Genomic DNA, 16,677 nt, shown 5'->3' with positions numbered 1-16,677 from the left:
GTAATCAATGAAATAGGGCTGAAGTCTACAGACTATAGAGAACCCATACTAGCTAGTACATGCTAGCTAGCATTTGCTTATATCACGATGGGATAAAACTCTGTACAAAATCTCCCAAATGTTCTCCAGGTACAAAAACATGTGTGCCAACCATGTCCATAAGGCATCTTGAATCTCCCAATCATACTCTGCATTATAGGAATAATTGTTCTGTGATGATCATCAAAATAAATAGAAAAGCATGTTCGTTTGAAAGAGATTGCGGAGCGTCATAACATATATTATGGGTACTTATTGAACCAGAACCAATACGACAGTGTATAGCTAAGTGAACCAACTACTTAGTATGACAGCTATTTGCTTCCTGAAACAAGCTTCCGAGAGATAACTAAAGAAAGGATATATGCAGAGTATTATTTGTCGAATTAAAGAAAGTATAGCGAAAGAAGGACTATCTAGGAAGATTAGTAAAAACAGGATATTTACTTGATACAGTACAGGAAACTACTGCTAGCAAAACAAAACTAATCTTCCCTCCTCAATCGAAATAAATTTAGCTCTGTTCTTATCTCCAAGTTCCCAATCCCTCTTCCTCGTTTTTCACGTACACGCTTTTAAAACTACTAAACAGTGTGTTTTTTTAAAAAGTTTCTATACGAAAGTTGCTTAAAAAAAATCAAATTAATCCATTTTTTAAAAAAAATAGCTAATACTTAATTAATTATGCAATAACACGTGCTTCGTTTTACTGCCATATCTGATCACAAAATGATTACAAATGACAACAAGGACACAACTCAAAAGATCGATCGGACACATATTCATATATGATTCCCTTTAAAACCATTTTATTGTATTATTGTGTCATTACAGCAGATCTACCTGCTATTGAACATGACAAAACCTTTAATCCTTCCTGATCTAGCTCAGTTAAGAGTAAAGTAGGGCCTCAAATCATTGCTTTGGTCAGTGATTTGAGGCCCTTGGCCTACTAAAGTGCCGCATGACTAAAGCACCCAATACATCATTTCGCTGGTGAGCTTGTACATCTCAGACCTGTGCTTCAGCATGCGGAGCCGCCCTCCATTGGCACCACCAGCATCGTCGTCATCATCGCAGCACTCCACCTCGACGGCGGTTAACACGGCAAACAGCTCCTCGCCGTCACGGTGATCCTCATCGGTATGGAAGAACCTGGCGATGCAGAACTTGCCGTGTCCAAGGTTCACGAGGTATGAGCTTTCAAGATTGAGGGCGTCGGGCGGTGTGAACTCCAGAGGAAGGCGGTGAAGCACCGGCAGCTTCAAGCCGCCATCGAGGTCCAGAGCGGAGAGGACAAAGTTCCTCCTCATGTCTCTATTGCTGCGTGAGAAGCCAAACCAAAGGCCGTGCTCATGGCAATACTCGGCGAGACCGGTAAATGGCAGCGTCCAGCCGGTGGCCACTGTGCTCCACGCATGGCTCACCGTGTCAAAGCAGTAGATGCCACCGCCGTGCGTGGACATCCAGATCTCCGTGTCACCGACGACGGCGTATGAGTGGACATGGAGATCGGACAGCGGCGGTGGCGGCGGGGGGAGAGCGCGGCATCGCCAATCCTCATTCAATCCATCCTCGTAGATGAGCCCATAGAAGCAGCCGTCGCCGTCGTCGTCGTCATCGTCGTGGCGCGGCATGTCGAGGATGTAGAGGTCGTCCCCGACGGTGACGGAGGTGGTAGGCAACCTCACCTGGTAGGGAAGGGCGGGCATGGTGCGGACGGCGTGCTCGCCGGGGTCGTAGAGGACGGTGCGTCAGGTCTGGTCGACGGCGACCACCGCGTTGCTGTGATTGCCTCCAAGGAGGAGGAACTCCATCTTCTGGTTCGCAAACAACTTGGAGAAGGGAGGGTAGAAGGTCATGGCTGGGCATGGCAGGCTAGCATACTCCACCGCGTCGGCGGCCGACGCCACGGATGGCACCGGGGTTGGACGTGGCAGGAAGAAGCGCTCCATGTCAATGTTGCGCAGCGTATAGTTGCTGCGGCGGCGGCCAAACTCCCCCAGCACCAGATAAACAAACCGACGGGTGCTCATCATCAATCGATCGATCGATCGGATTGAATTGCTGTGGATCTTCTTCTCCCCCACCACAAACAACTAGGCTGCTACTCTGAAGAATCAGAAGAGAGATCTAGATCGATGGGTGCCTCCCACCCCTTTGGGTTAGGGTTAGAGACAGATCACCGGAGAGAAAGTACTAGTAGTTTTGAACAGAAAACCTGGTATTTATTTATCTTCGTTTTGGACTAAAACTTCCTATCCCAAGCGAAGCCAAATGATCTTTCTCGTTGCAAATCTCACCTTAGCAGAGAGAGGGAGTGGGGGGAGCCGCCCAACCGCTACTCCGCGAGCGAATCGGAGAGTCGCCGGCGGCAGACAGACGACGGGAAGGGGATGGCGGAGGAAGAGAGAGAGAGAGGGGGGGGGGGGGGGGGAGTTGGCTCCGGCAGCGGTCGTTCTGGTGGCGGCGCCCGGGGAGCACGCCGGGTGGGAAGGGAGGAAGAGGACGGCTTATAGTTGGCCATATGGGCCGCCTGGCACGGCATGGGCCAGACCCGGTCGTGCCCGGGACAAGAATTGTCGGGCTAGCACGGCCCAAACTACATGACGGGCCGGGCCGTGCCAGCCCACGTGCTCCACCTCCGTGCCGTACCGGGCTGGCCTGAAGGCACGGGCACCTTATCGTGATTTTTTTTTTGAAAAATCATATGCTTTAGGTCCTTCAACTTACAAAACCATCCGCTTTAGGTCCTTCGGTGGTTTTGACTCCGATTTTATCCGACGTGGCGGCTGAGTCAGCGTGGGACCCACGTAAGCACTACCTGTCAGCGTGAGCTGTGCCATGTCATCACCATCCTTCTCACCCTTCTCTCCCTTCCTCATCTCTCTCTCCCTTCTGTGCGGCAATGCGATGTTGCCGACGTAGACAACGCAGCAGCGGCGGCAGCGGGCACGGGGCAGTGGCACAACCATGCTCAGAGTGGCGCGAGACGGGGAAAGATGGAGTTTTGCCTCGTGGGCTTCATGGGCCGCAGGGGAGCTCGCGCGCCGCTCCTCCGCTTGCCGCCCCTCCGCCGCCGCGTCGCCCGGTGCCGACGCCCTCCTCTCCCGCCTCGCACTGTCGCCCTCGCAGCGACTTCTCCACCCCGGCTCGCAGCGCCCGCCTCGTCGCCAGCAAGCTCGCCGTAACGCGTGTCTCCTCCTCCTGATCCACCCCCATCCTGTGCCTACCGCCGCGGCCGCCATTCGCGATCGGCCGCCGCCGTGGACGCCATTCGCAACCGGCCACCGCCGCCATCACCGCCTCGTGGGCCTCGTGGGTGGTGGGCAGCGGCCAGTAGGGGAGCCCGCGCGCCGCTCCTCCCTCGCTCCCGCGCATTACTCCGCCGCCGCCCCTCCCCCGCCGCTCTTCCACCCACCACCATCGCGTCGCCCGTTGCCGCCATCACCGCCGCCGCGCAGCCCGTCGCCGGCCGCCGACGCCCTCCTCCTCTCCCCCCTCGCACTGCCGCAGAGAAGGGAGAGAGATAGATATATGAGGAAGGGAGAGAAGAGGGAGGAGGGTGATGACGTGGGTCACGCTGACATGTGGGGCCCACGTGGGTCCCACGCCTACTCAGCCGCCACTTAGGATAAAACCGGGGTCAAAACTGCCGAAGGACCTAAAGTGAACGGTTTTTGTAAATTGTGGGATGTCATATATTTGGTTTTGTAGTTGGGGGACGATTTTGTAACTTGATAACAAGTTGAGGGACCTTCGGTGTACTTTTTCCGACATAATATATATAGCTAAAATAAGTCTATTTTACGCTCCTACTCTTTGGACCGTGCCATATAATACATCTATTTATCCTCCCTATAAAAATCAATATAGCAAACTTGGCCTTGAAAAGAATGTTAAGCAATCAATCTGCATGTTAACACTGAACTATCTTAGACTCATCAAGGTAGTTCACTTTTCAAGAACTCTCTTATCATCTGTTATTTACTTTTTTAATCTAACAATTGGTTTAGTGTAGGTAATCACCGTAACATGTAAAAGAAGCTACTAACTAACTAAATTCCACGTATAGCATGTAGCATCTCCAAACTAGCACCGTCGAAAATCCCAAATTGAAAGACAGGGACGCACCCTGAATACTTCAGGAGATTCAGTTACTGGCATCACTCTTCGGAGCTCAATCATACACATATTTCTACCTAGTTTACAATGAACAGTACCAGTAATGTATTGCAGGAATTAAGCACATTCTTGTGATCAATCCATACTAGACATAGCTAATTGTCACCTCAATCAATATTTTTGTCAGAAGTCAATTTGCAGGGTGAAATTAGAGTCTGTCCACTTCTTTTCCAAGATGTGAATTTACAGAGTTAGGACTTGGTAGGATTCCAAGGTGGAAATCCATCAGTCCTTCGCCCGGTTGTTCTTAAGTTTTGGAACTAATACTCAAGCAACTAACTGGATTCAGCACAGCAATACAGCATGCAGCATCTGCAAATTGGCACCGTCAGGATTCCCAAATAGATGGACAGGGACACGCCCTGAATGCTTCAGCCTTCAGGAGATTCAGTTACTGCCATCACTAATCAGAATTCAGAACACCATGCATATTCTAACACACATCAGAATTCAGAACACCATGCATCAGATTTCAGAACACTCGTCAAAGTTCACTTATCTTGAACAGTATATATTTCAGTAGTTAAGCACATTCTTGCCATCAATCCATACTAGGAATGAATACTAATTGTCACCATGACCAATATTTTCGTCAGAAAACCCTGTTCACAAAGTACGTAAACCGTGGTAATACACCCATTGAACACCCTGACAATTTGAGATTTTTCAGCCACTCTACAGCTGAGCAAACATGAAACTGTATTCCAGAATCGGCTGAACTAAAAATTTCACTCAATATGTCTCTAACCAACACACTAATCTTCTGTCGAGTTCCCTGAGCCTGTCAAAACTTCAGCACAAAAGGATTCACTAAATCAATCTTGGTTCGCCTTGATCCATTTGACAGCAATTTCACTGACATTTGGGAACATCAACTGATTATCCGCTGCAGCCATAGCAAAGGAATCACGCAGTTAGAAATCATTGACAGTATGATACACAAGCAGTACAACTCTTGCAAATAAAAACGGTGCAAGTAAATCTGCAAGTAAAATGTTACTCGAAACAAGTTGAACTTCACCACTGAACTACTGATATGATCATTTTCAGAGCAAGTTAAGCAGACAATAAACGCTTGAACTGGTTTTAGACCATGCATTTTAGTTGTGCCTAACAACAATAGTAGTCGTTAGCTAGAGGCACATAGTATTAACTACTACTGGTTCTGCTTGTCTGCTATATTCAGATAAATCCTATTGCCAAGATACACAGAATTAGTGCATACGATTTTCTGGTAATTCCTAACATGAAAATTTGTCAGATAAGTTCAGACATAATTTCACTTCAAAATTTATCAGATAAGTTCAGACATAATTTCACTTCCTAACTCAACAAGCAGGAACAAGATTTTACACAGAACTGCATCTTCCACAAATTCAACAGACAGGCAGAAACGCAATGCTAAGAAATCTACAGTGCTGAACTACATAACACAAGATTTCTCGTCAACAACAGCAAAATTCAGAACCACATAGACATTGTTCAGAAAATTCAGCAACATTCATACTCGAACTGGGATGTTTACCTTCGCTGTTGGTCCTGAGGAGGACGATGTTCAGGGTCTCCCGGCTGCGACGCAGGTCGATGAGCAGAGGGGTGAACTGCCCATGGCGGCCGGCGCTGACGCACATCGTGAAGTCGTCGTAGCCCACAAGCTTCGCGATCTTCTCTTTCAGGAGCCTCACCGACCTCCCTCTGGTCTCAACCGTAGTCCAGATTTCTCCCTCGCCGATGTTGTCGAGGTCGTCTTCGCCCACGAACTCGATCACGCGCAGCAGCGGTGGGAAGCACGCCGCGACGAAGCCGGACTGCACAAAATCAACAACGGCAGCAGAAGGAATTCGATCAATTCACAGAGCAAAACGGTTAGTTCTTGCAACAACCAAGATTGATCTGCCACCCAAATCAACTCCAAGAGACGCAACAAACACACGAGAAGAGAACAGAGAGGAGGAGCTCACCTGAGCGGCGATCGGGAGCTCCGGCCTGGCTTGACTGAGGGGGACACGCACCACCTCCCACCGAAACAGGATGTTATAAAACCAGCCCCGGAATCACATCGGAAACCAAACCACGGAAGAAAACGCCATAGGAGATCCAAACATGATGACGACACCGAGGCACGATATTTGATAACGGAGTTCAGCCGAGGCCTACATCTCCGGGGCACTGATTACGGGCGCTCCTCCCCAATCTAGCATATACAGCGTATCAGAGTTACAACGACTCACGGCCGGTCGCCGCCGGCAGCCGCTCCCTCTCGCTATACTAAGTCGCCATGCGGTTACAACAGGCACACCCCTCTATTTATGAGAGAACCTAGGATAGAGTCCGACTCTTACTCTAGTCTTATACCTAGTACAACTCAAAGTCCTAAACTGTAACCGACTTTGTACACATATTCGACACAAACTCTAACAAACTCCACCTTGGCGAATATGCCACGCCAACCTGAATATGTTACTTGCTCGAACCTCGTGTACCCGGACTTGAGTTGGTTCTTCCGCCGCTCACGCCGAGCCGCCCCGACAAGCCTCCACCAAGCTTACCGTAAACAAGAGACTCCTGCTATCTCTGTAATTTCTTCCTCTTGACTCCACCTGCAACAGTGCTCCACTTTCTCACCTATCACCACAGTCGTCTTGCCAAGCGAAATTTGAATTCCTTCCTAGCTGTCACATCATAGACTTCCCGAAGACCATGTTTAGCTCCATCTTCCATCTTCAATTTGACTTGAACTAATCCATGGCTAGATAACTTGTGTCATCACCAAATAGATAAATCAAACTCACCAGACATGAAGAGAACCATTTATTCCTTGTTGTCTTATGAACCGAGCTAACGAATTCAACATCCACGCCTTCCCGCATCCTTAGACTGAATATCCGATAATTTTGAGAAAATTCACCGTTGACTTGAATCACCCGAAGAAATTATCACCATAGCGCTCGCTCTTCCTCTTCAGTGACGCAGATTTCATATATCCCCATCATGCAAACCCCACAGATCCTGGATATATCCTGTACTGCCAAACAGCCTGTTGACACCCTCAACGATTTTTACCCGCTGTTGCCCGGGATTTTCTTCACGCACCTTTGCCCCACTTCTGCACCACCGCAGCCTTGCCTTCGAATCATAACGCAGAAGCCCTGATGCACAGTTATTCTTGCTGTCAATTCCAGCAACCTAGCCTCCGTGCTGATCTCCACGTCCATCGCGACTCCGAGTTGATAAACAACTCCACAACCGTGTCGACCTCCACCAGCTACACAAACTGCACATCCTCTGCAATTGGATTCCGATACCAATTTGCTGCTCCGTGAATGGACCTACACACAATATGCCAATGGACACCCTTGCCGCATGCATACACACATCCACAGCCACCACGAAACCAAGCTTGTTCCTCGTGACTGCATGCGATCCATGGCAAAAGTCCAAGAAGCTCCTATTGCTTGATCCAATTTTGTTGTGCTGCTCCTGTGCGCACCGTCACCGCCTCCAATAACCGGAGCCGGCCCGCGCCGAATCCCGCCGGCACCTACACAACGACCACACCAAGCCGTGTTCATGCCGCCCGAAGTTCGTCGCAAACAAATCCGCTCCGACCTCCGATTGACCAGCCGAAGCCGACAAATCATTATGCCGTCTTCCCAACCGCCGAACTACCCGAGCGCTACGTCTAGCCGTCTCCCTGTCAAACGCAGCTCATCAAAAGGCCCGGGCCACCCCGCCCAGAGTGTTCGATCCACCGACCGAGAACGCCGATCGCCTCCAGCTTCAATCAACCCGAGCGTGTGGCCACACGTCTCCCTGTTGAGAGTAGCTCACCGGAAAGTTCGAGCCACCTGCCTGAAGTGTCCGACCCACCGATTGGATCGCCAATCGCTTCCGCCGCCATCAACCCGAGCACCACGTCTAGTCATCTCCCTGTTGATTGCAGCCATCGAACGGTTCAGACCGCCGCCTGAAGTGTCCGATTCCACCGATCAAATTCCGTTGATCGCCGCCGTGCTCCACCTTGCGTCCATGTCCGTCCCTAGACACCCTGTGTAGTCGTCGCGGCGTGGAGCACCTCCGTCGTACCTCTACCATGGATCTCCCGCAGGCTCTGATACCACTTGTTATAAAACCAGCCCCGAAATCACATCAGAAACCAAACTACGGAAGAAAACGCCATAGGAGATCCAAACATGATGACGACACTGAGGCACGATATTTGATAACGGAGTTCAGCCGAGGCCTACATTTCCGGGGCATTGATTACGGGCGCTCCTCCCCGATCCAGCATATACAGCGTATAAGAGTTACAACGACTCACGGCCGGTTGCCGTCGGCAGCCGCTCCCTCTCGCTATGCTAAGTCGCCATGCGGTTACAACAGGCACGCCCCTCTATTTATGAGAGAACCTAGGATAGAGTCCGACTCTTACTCTAGTCTTATACCTAGTACAACTCAAAGTCCTAAACTGTAACCAACTTTGTACACATATTCGACACAAACTCTAACACAGGAGATTGACAGGGACGCTGCGGCGGGTAGCCAGGAGATTGTTGCTGCCGCGCAGGTAGCGCCCGTACCTGTCGCGCGGGAGGACGACGCCGCGGGCATCGCGACCGCCGACCACGTCGGAGCCGGAGCACGCGACGGGCTGCCACATGATGGCGTCCATCTCCACCCTGTCGCGATCGCGCTGCGCGGCGTCCACCGAGAGGAAGGGGAGCGGGGAGCCGTAGGAGTCGGGGGCCCCGAGGTAGCGGCCGTAGGCGCCGCGGAGGCGCACGTACTGCGGCAGCGGCGCCGCGGCGTCGATCGGCGGCTCGACGGCCCACACCGCGCAGTGCCTCGAGTCACCGCCGCCGTCGCGGGGGAGGCTGCCGACGTAGACGGACCTCCCGTCCTCGTCGGCGTGGAGGTAGGAGCCGCTCTTCCAGATCCTCAGCGCCGCGAACTCCACCTCCTGGAAAACCTCCATCATCGGCTGCCGCGCGAGGACGTTGGACAAGGACTCCATGGCCGCGCCGCGGTGGTGAGGCGAGCGATCGATGCGCGCGCGCGGTGGCGAGGCGAGGCGTAGCGAGAGCGCGCGCGCGATGGCGAGGCGTGGCGTGGCGTGGCGTGGGGAGGAAGACGAGAGAGGCAAGTAGCCGTGGAGGAGTTTGTAAGCGACGGTTACGTTTCGACGCCGAGGGAGGCGGTGGCATTTGAAGGCGTCGCGACTCGCGAGAAGACGCAGGTCGCTCTCTGACAGGTGGGTCCGACGGTCAGCTGTGGTCAACCGTAGTCAATGACGAGTGGGGCCCGAGAACACGGAGTGTAGAATTTGCTCAAAGGAGGCGCAGATTCAGGATTGGATTTGAAAGAGTGGACTCTGCAAGATTCATATAAACGAGTTCTGAACTTGTTCTCATCTCTGCAGCAAACAAAACGAATCTGCCCAGTCCTTTCCAGTGAGTGAGTTTATTGTGAAATTTTACATACAAAAAACAGAGTTCTGGACAAAATTTGTTAGGATGATCCCATAGCCACCATGGATGCTTGATCGCCTGACCGGTCCAGTGATTCAGAACTCAGAAGATTCAGTTACTTACTGTCATCACTCATTAGAATTCAGAGTCATGCACATTTCTAACAGTAATACTATATTATATTGCAGGAGTTTGATCATAAATGCATGTCTGGTTTCATTGAACAAATGCAGATAAGTCAGAATAGTGCGGCCTCGATCAATTGGTCCAGTGATTCCAGAAATTCGGTGTCTGAACTAGCTCTCATGACATAATCACTGCATTGAACTGCAATGCTGCATGCCATTTTGTTACTTTCATGTTGATTAATTTCAGTGGTTCTCCACTATTTTTACAGGCTTGCAGCACCAGAATCAAATAGCGAGGGTAATTTAAACTAGCCAAAACATCTCAGCAAAGTTCATGGAAAATAGCAACTATAACAAAGTTCAATTTTAAGAAACAATATTCTAACTGATGCCATGTTCTAAAAATGACAAACTGGTTTAAGGTGATCACAAGAACGATGGCCTGTTCTACTTGTTGAGCTTTGATGGCTCATGGCTCCATGCCTCCATATGCTCATTGGATTTTAAGTGGGTCTAATTCCGATCTCTTGGAGATACGGAGGTTGAGAGACTCGGAAGAAACAGAAGAAATTCCTGATGGTGATTATGAACCGGATGAACCTGATGAGGATTGATCTGATAAATGGTTTACAGAAGAAATTATGTTATATAAAGTTGATATTGATAAGCACAAGTTTGTTAAGATGCGCAGCATTGGGGATCGTGCTCTGTTCCTTCAGTGGTGTACCTTCTAACAAAGGAATTTTCCCTATGTTAAAACTTGATTGTGCTTATCTTTCTGATGAATTTTCTGAAGAAATGTGTGGAAATAAGATTAGGCCTCTGTGGCATTGGTTTAGTTGCTTGTAGACGTGCCTCTCTGTTTGGCGAGGGCACGGCCAAATTAGGGCTATCGTTTAATTGTAATCTCGTTATGTTTGTCATTGGCTACTACATTTATGTGTCACAATGGTCAAAATTGCTCGGTAAATTCGGGGTCAGTACTATCTAAGTTTGGCTGACATTTAGAACGTATGTTGCACGTGCACGAATACTAGAAAACTCAAAAGGCCGAATTGGCCATCATTCCACGAGAAACAACTTGATGCTTCACAAGATTCGCCAAATTTTTATCAAGAAATCAAGAGGACAATAATTCATATTGACAAAATAAATAAATAAATAAATGCGTCAAAAAAAATAAATAAAATGTGTGGTGCTATAGCTGAAGGCACGAGATGCGCTAGTAGAATGTTGGCGTGATCTAGACAGGAGTTGGCCAGTTGAGCCAAGGCTGCGACGGCGCCGCCACGTCATCTTCGCCGGAGAGCCTTTCCATCTGACCTCTCTTCATGTCCCATCTGCCAATGTCTCGCCGGCAATGCTTTCTCATGCTGACGAGTTCGTGGTCGTCGGCGAGGTAAGCGCATCCGGGCTTCAACGCCGGGAAGTGCTCAGCCGGGAAGCACGCCGAGAACTCGTAGCCGAGGAAGAGGACATGATCCTCCAAGCTCGCCGCCGACGCCTCCACGAGCTTCTGCTCACCGCCGTCGACCTTGAAGATCTGCAATTGTCTGGTGAAGAGTCCGGCTTCCTCGTCTTCGACGTCGTCGCCGTCGGCGTAGTCGAACCTCCAAACCTGCAGGAGATCTTCGGAACATGGCGCGCCCGGACGAGGTACTTGCTGCCGTTGTCCAGGTCCGTGACGCCCCGCATGACCTCTCTCGTCGCCGGCGGCGGCGGCGGCGACGACGACGCGGATGCGGCGCGTGGGACGTCGATAGCGTAGATGGAGCCATCGAACCGCAACGTGTAGAAGAGGCCGTCGGCGTCGTCGTAGATGGCGTGGCGACAGGCGGTGGAGCACGCCTGTCCCGGGTACGCGACGGGCGTCCACCGCTCATCGCCGTCGGGCCGGTGCAGGAGGAGCGCGACGCAGGCGCTCCCCTCGGCGGGGCTGCACGAGAGGACCACCTGGTGGTACGCCCATTCCCTCGCCTGCGCCGGCGAGTACACAAGGGACGCCTCGTTGTATGCCATGTCGTCGTACACCCTGTACCTCGTCTTGCCCTTTCTGCTCGTGAACCTCTCGACGTTGTGGAGGCTGGTGATGGGCGGGAGGGTCGCCATGGCGCCGGTGAGAGGGTTGACGAGAACGAGATGGAGGTTGGGCGCCTCGTCGACGGTGACCAGCCACCCCTGCGACGCGCCGATCACGGGCCGTCCATCGAGCAGGGCGGCCGGGAGCGGGACACGGAGGGACTTGCCGGTGGCGGGGCAGTAGAGCGCGGCGGCGGCGGGGCCGTAGGCGTCGCAGGAGTAGAGCAACCACGGCGGCCGTGCCGTCGTGGACGGCAGGCGGAGTCGCCGGAACGTGGCGTACGCGGCGCGCCAGGTGGAGCAGACGGCGCCGGAGCGGACGAGGTCGTCGGGGTCGGCCAAATACCCCATTACGGTGATGACGACGTCGTCCGGCAGCGCCGACCAGTCTGCGACGGCGGTTTCTTCCTCCATGGCGGCGGATCTGCCGGAGGCGGCCGGGAGCCCTACTGGAAACGGATGAATTGGCGGATTTTTTTTTTCTTGCTCTGCTTTGCGACTGCGATTTGCGATGATAAAACGGCCGAGTCGGAGATCGAACTGTTCAGCCCATCGCAGTGTCAGAGACTGAATAATTATCTGGCATGGTTGTGATCTTTCCTTTCCTTTCCCAACTCATACTCTCCAATTTTTCGTAAGAAAAATTGTTATTGAAAAGTTATTAAAAAAATTATACTAATCTATTTTTAAATACTGTATTAATCATGTGCTAATAAGTTTGCTTGTTTTCCGTGGGAGGAAGGTTCCCAACTCCATTAAACAACGGAACTGCTATATTAATTTTTTTACCGTCGATTCCGCTCTAAGATTTGTGTTGAGATATTTTACAATCGGATCTAAACCCTCTTTTCACAAGTTAGTCCCATCATCGTATGTTTATGGTAGATTTGTTCAAGTTACATTGTAGTTACACTATAATTACATTGTAATTACATTGTAACTACAGTATAACTACACTATAACTACATTGTTATCTCTATATAAATTGGATATAAAGTTGCATATATTATTTTAATACATATATACAAGTTATTATTATTATAGTATAGTTCTAGTGAAATTATATACTATAGTTAGATTTGAAAGTTTTCCCCTCAAAAAACACTCGACAGTTTTTTAGCTAGTCCCTTAAACAAACGTTGTTGTAGTCTTAATTTGCTCTTTTGGTAAAATGTTCAGCCCATCGTCGAGTCCGATGATAAATTTGATTCGTATCTGTGAAATAGGATACCGGATATCTCCACCTCTCAACTATTAAAATCGGTGCAATTTGACTCCCACGATAGTTTCACTGACGTGGCGCATATGTAGTGGTGTTGACTTGATCTTCGACTCACGTTTTTCACCTCTCTTTTTTGATTTGACATGGGAAACATCTCCCATCCCTTCTTTGACTCTTTTTCCTTTTTTATACGAGAAATGATCCCAAATGAAAAATGAATAGGTGTGGAAGTTATAATTGTAAATAAACCACGATCGAATTTATGGAAGCATTGGTTTATACGTTCCTTTTAGTTTCGACTTTAGGGATAATTTTTTACGCTATCTTCTTCCGAGAACCACCTAAGGTTCCGACTAAAAAAGTGAAATAATTTAATTGAAGTAAGAAGTCTCCCCATCTGGGAGACTTCTTACTTCAATTAGTCCCCGTGTTCTTCGAATGGATCTCTTAATTGTTGAGAGGGTTGCCCAAACGCGGTATATAAGGCATACCCAGTAAAGGTTATAAGTAAACCAGATATGGAGATGGTGACTAAAGTTGTTGTTTCCATTTTTCTAGAATTTCAAGATTACAATGGATCTACGAAAAGATCGTGTATTTACAACTACAATGGAATAGTATACAAAGTCAACACAAATCATTAAATGGAATTTATGGCTACACAAACCGTTGAAGATAGTTCTAGACCTGGACCAAGACGAACTCGCGTTATGTGGTGTTAGAATTAAAAAAAAATATGTGAGACCCATTTATCCGCAGAGTGACTGAGTGACTGGCGCCTGCCTCGGGAGGCCATGCGCCATGCTGATGTTGTCGACATCAACACCGATGAGCGCCTCCTTCCTCCTCCCAGTCACCGCTCACCGACAACATGTGGAGGAAGAGAAATGGTTAGGTTTGACCGATGTTCCGTGTCTTTCTCCGATATCCGACAATAACCCCTCGTTGCACTTTGCACAATGCCGCGTCACCCTTCTGTCTTCTAAGAGCAAGTTTAACAGTATAGCCCACTACTGACTCTAATTCATCTATAGTCAATTCATATAATAGTTGCTTACTACACTATTAATATATGGTCCTACCTATCATACACACAATACGTCTTAGAGTCCGTGTTGCAGCTGGCTACAGATCTGTAGCCCGCTGCTCTTCTCTCTCATCTTTTATCTCATTAAAATATGTTTGTAGCCGGCTAATAGTCTGCTATTGCCCTTTGCTCTAACAACGCTTTACCCTTTGCTCAACTTCCTTACCTTTTCTTTCCATCACACGCGTTTTATCATCTGACATCATTGCAATATCTCTCTTTCGTGCAACACACAGATATTTTGCTAGTGGTAAATTAATTTCAAATGCTCGGTTGGACAATATGTCATATCAGGGACAAAATTTGATCCTATAGCAAAACATTATTAGCTATTATCCCTATATCAAACTGAAAATTTTATTATGCACAACAAGTAAAAGAATTCATGTTTTTTACCATTCAAAAAAAAAGGAGAGAAAATGTAAAAGGGCTAGATTGATCACAAATAGGACTCTAATTATTATCGGCCTCCCTCTCTAGCCTTCATTTCTTCGTGGATCTCTTTTAGGCTTTAGCGTACAATGACCCATGACAGGTAGCCCAAGAAGGATGACCAAACAGAAAACGATGGCAAATACCCCCTCGATACTGTTGCACCGTGGAACTAACGGGACAACAAAGAAAGCAAGCAACAAGAGTGCAACAGTGTTCGCGAACCACTGCAATATATATGAAGAAGAGTTAAAATAAGAACTAATGGTTAGTTGAATATATAACGAATGTAAACAATAGTAGCTGATAAGACAACGAGACAAAATATACAGATATGAACTTTCAATGGTATAGCTTTAATGCTCTAAATTATTATAAGTATAGGTTTGTCCTTGATCAAACCATTTATAGAAACAGAAAAAAATATATAACAATATCTACAACACCAAATTAATTTCACTAAACCCATAATTAAATATATTTTTATAGTATATTTATTTTTTTGAAAAATATTGATAATTCTTTTTATAAACTTGGTCAAAGTCAATGATGATTTTACTTGAAACAAACTGATGGAGTACGATTTAAAGCCACATAACTTATAGATGGCCATCTGGACCGTCCGGCACGGCACGACCCAAGCCCGGCCATGCCTGGGCCGAGGCTAGTCGGGCCGGCATGGCCCGACCGACACACCGGGCCATGCCGTGCTAGCCCACGGGCGGCATACACGGCCCAATACTACTCGGGCCGGCCCGAAGGCACAATGGCTCATCATGTTTCCTCACAGAAAAAGTCTATTTTTGGTCCCTCAACTCTGTGGGTTGTGTTTAAATGGCTGGAAAGTAAGTCTATTTTGTATACATCTTGTCTTGAGCCTTGCCTTGTACGATTATTTAAGTCTTTGCATCCCTATATTTTTTTATTTGATCAAGCTGTGCTGGGCCGGCCACCATGCCGAGGGTGCAGCCTAGGCACAACCCAGCTGTCAGGCCATGTCATGCTTGGGCTGGGCCAAAATTGCATGCTTCGAGCCAGGCCATAGGCCTCGGGCCCTATGGCCATCTATACACACACTCAAAGGGGGAGAGCTGATTAGCGACTGATCGCGCACGGCCGTAGGCGCGTGGTCAGTCCAGCCCCTTAAGTCCCTCCTATATACTACTAACACCTTATCATCCTCGCTTTTTATACTACTATACTGTGTATAGTATTTATATACATATGTAGTGTAAACTTTGTATTACACTATGTATAGTGTGTATATACACATGTATAAACATACGTATATAATATATATATATATATGTACATTTATATGTATGTAAACTTTGTATACATGCGTATAAAAAAAACTTTGTATACGTGCGTAAAAAATATACATATATATAAACTTTATACACGACATATACAGACTTTGTATACGGGAGTATACAAACTTTGTATATGTATGTAAAAATATATACATGTATATAAACTTTATACACGTACATATACAAACTTGGTATACGTGCGTATATAAAGTTTGTATATGCGTTTACAAACTTTGTACATGTCTTTATATACGTACGTAAAAATATATACATTACATACAAACTTTGTACACGTGCATATACAAACTTGCTACTAAAAAACCGAAAAAGGAGAGAAAAAACCGAACAAAGACGGAAGAAACCAACGTAGAAAAACGAGAAAACCGGACAAAAAAAACAGAAGAACGGCAGAAACTAACGAATAAAACGAGAAAACCGGAAAAAAAACCAACGAAACGAACGGAAAAAAGGGAAAACCGGAAAAAAAACCAATGCTACCTAACTCCTCCACGCGCAGTCCGCCGTCCCCTCTCCGCGCGCGCCACATGGCTAGTCGTGCGGGAAGGAACGCGCGCGACTAGTCGCGTATTAGTGCTTTCGCACTCAAAGGCTGTACTAGAGTGCATCTACTATATAATCGTTTAAGAAAATAGAAAAGAAAAACGATAGAAGGCTCGATTGCCTCTAAAAATGTACTTCCTCCATCCTAAAATATAAAACTAAA

The 16,677-nt window shown here is 48.1% G+C and overlaps 1 protein-coding gene and 2 pseudogenes across 1 annotated transcript; all 3 read right to left on the bottom strand.

Moving 5' to 3' along the window:
• Nucleotides 1-796: 796 nt before the first annotated feature.
• Nucleotides 797-2,349, bottom strand: LOC127782138 (uncharacterized; annotated as a pseudogene).
• Nucleotides 2,350-4,763: 2,414 nt separating this feature from the next.
• LOC127782036 (uncharacterized) lies at nt 4,764-9,238 on the bottom strand. Its single transcript, XM_052309110.1, has 5 exons — nt 8,734-9,238; nt 7,318-7,350; nt 6,186-6,262; nt 5,750-6,032; nt 4,764-5,110 (listed from the first exon to the last, which is right to left on the bottom strand). Exons 1-5 carry the CDS (start codon nt 9,236-9,238, stop codon nt 5,040-5,042), a joined length of 969 nt encoding a protein of 322 aa, XP_052165070.1. The 3' UTR covers nt 4,764-5,039.
• Nucleotides 9,239-11,042: 1,804 nt separating this feature from the next.
• Nucleotides 11,043-12,313, bottom strand: LOC127782136 (uncharacterized; annotated as a pseudogene).
• Between the last annotated feature and the right edge of the window lie 4,364 nt (nt 12,314-16,677).

The sequence above is a fragment of the Oryza glaberrima genome, chromosome 8, assembly GCF_000147395.1.
Source record: "Oryza glaberrima chromosome 8, OglaRS2, whole genome shotgun sequence".
In the NCBI taxonomy this organism is placed as follows: domain Eukaryota; kingdom Viridiplantae; phylum Streptophyta; class Magnoliopsida; order Poales; family Poaceae; genus Oryza; species Oryza glaberrima.
The sequence above is the reverse complement of the archived record's forward strand: the minus strand, read 5'-3'. Positions and strand labels throughout refer to the sequence as shown.

Bases quoted from the DNA above. Each gene is read 5' to 3' on its own strand.
- LOC127782036 (XM_052309110.1), bottom strand. From the start codon at position 9,238: ATGGAGTCCTTGTCCAACGTCCTCGCGCGGCAGCCGATGATGGAGGTT. The intron at 6,263-7,317 runs GTGCGTGAAGAA...GGGGCTGGTTTT, and splicing joins GGTGCAGAAGTGGGGCAAAG to ATAACATCCTGTTTCGGTGG. The intron at 6,033-6,185 runs GTGAGCTCCTCC...GATTTTGTGCAG, and splicing joins AGCTCCCGATCGCCGCTCAG to TCCGGCTTCGTCGCGGCGTG.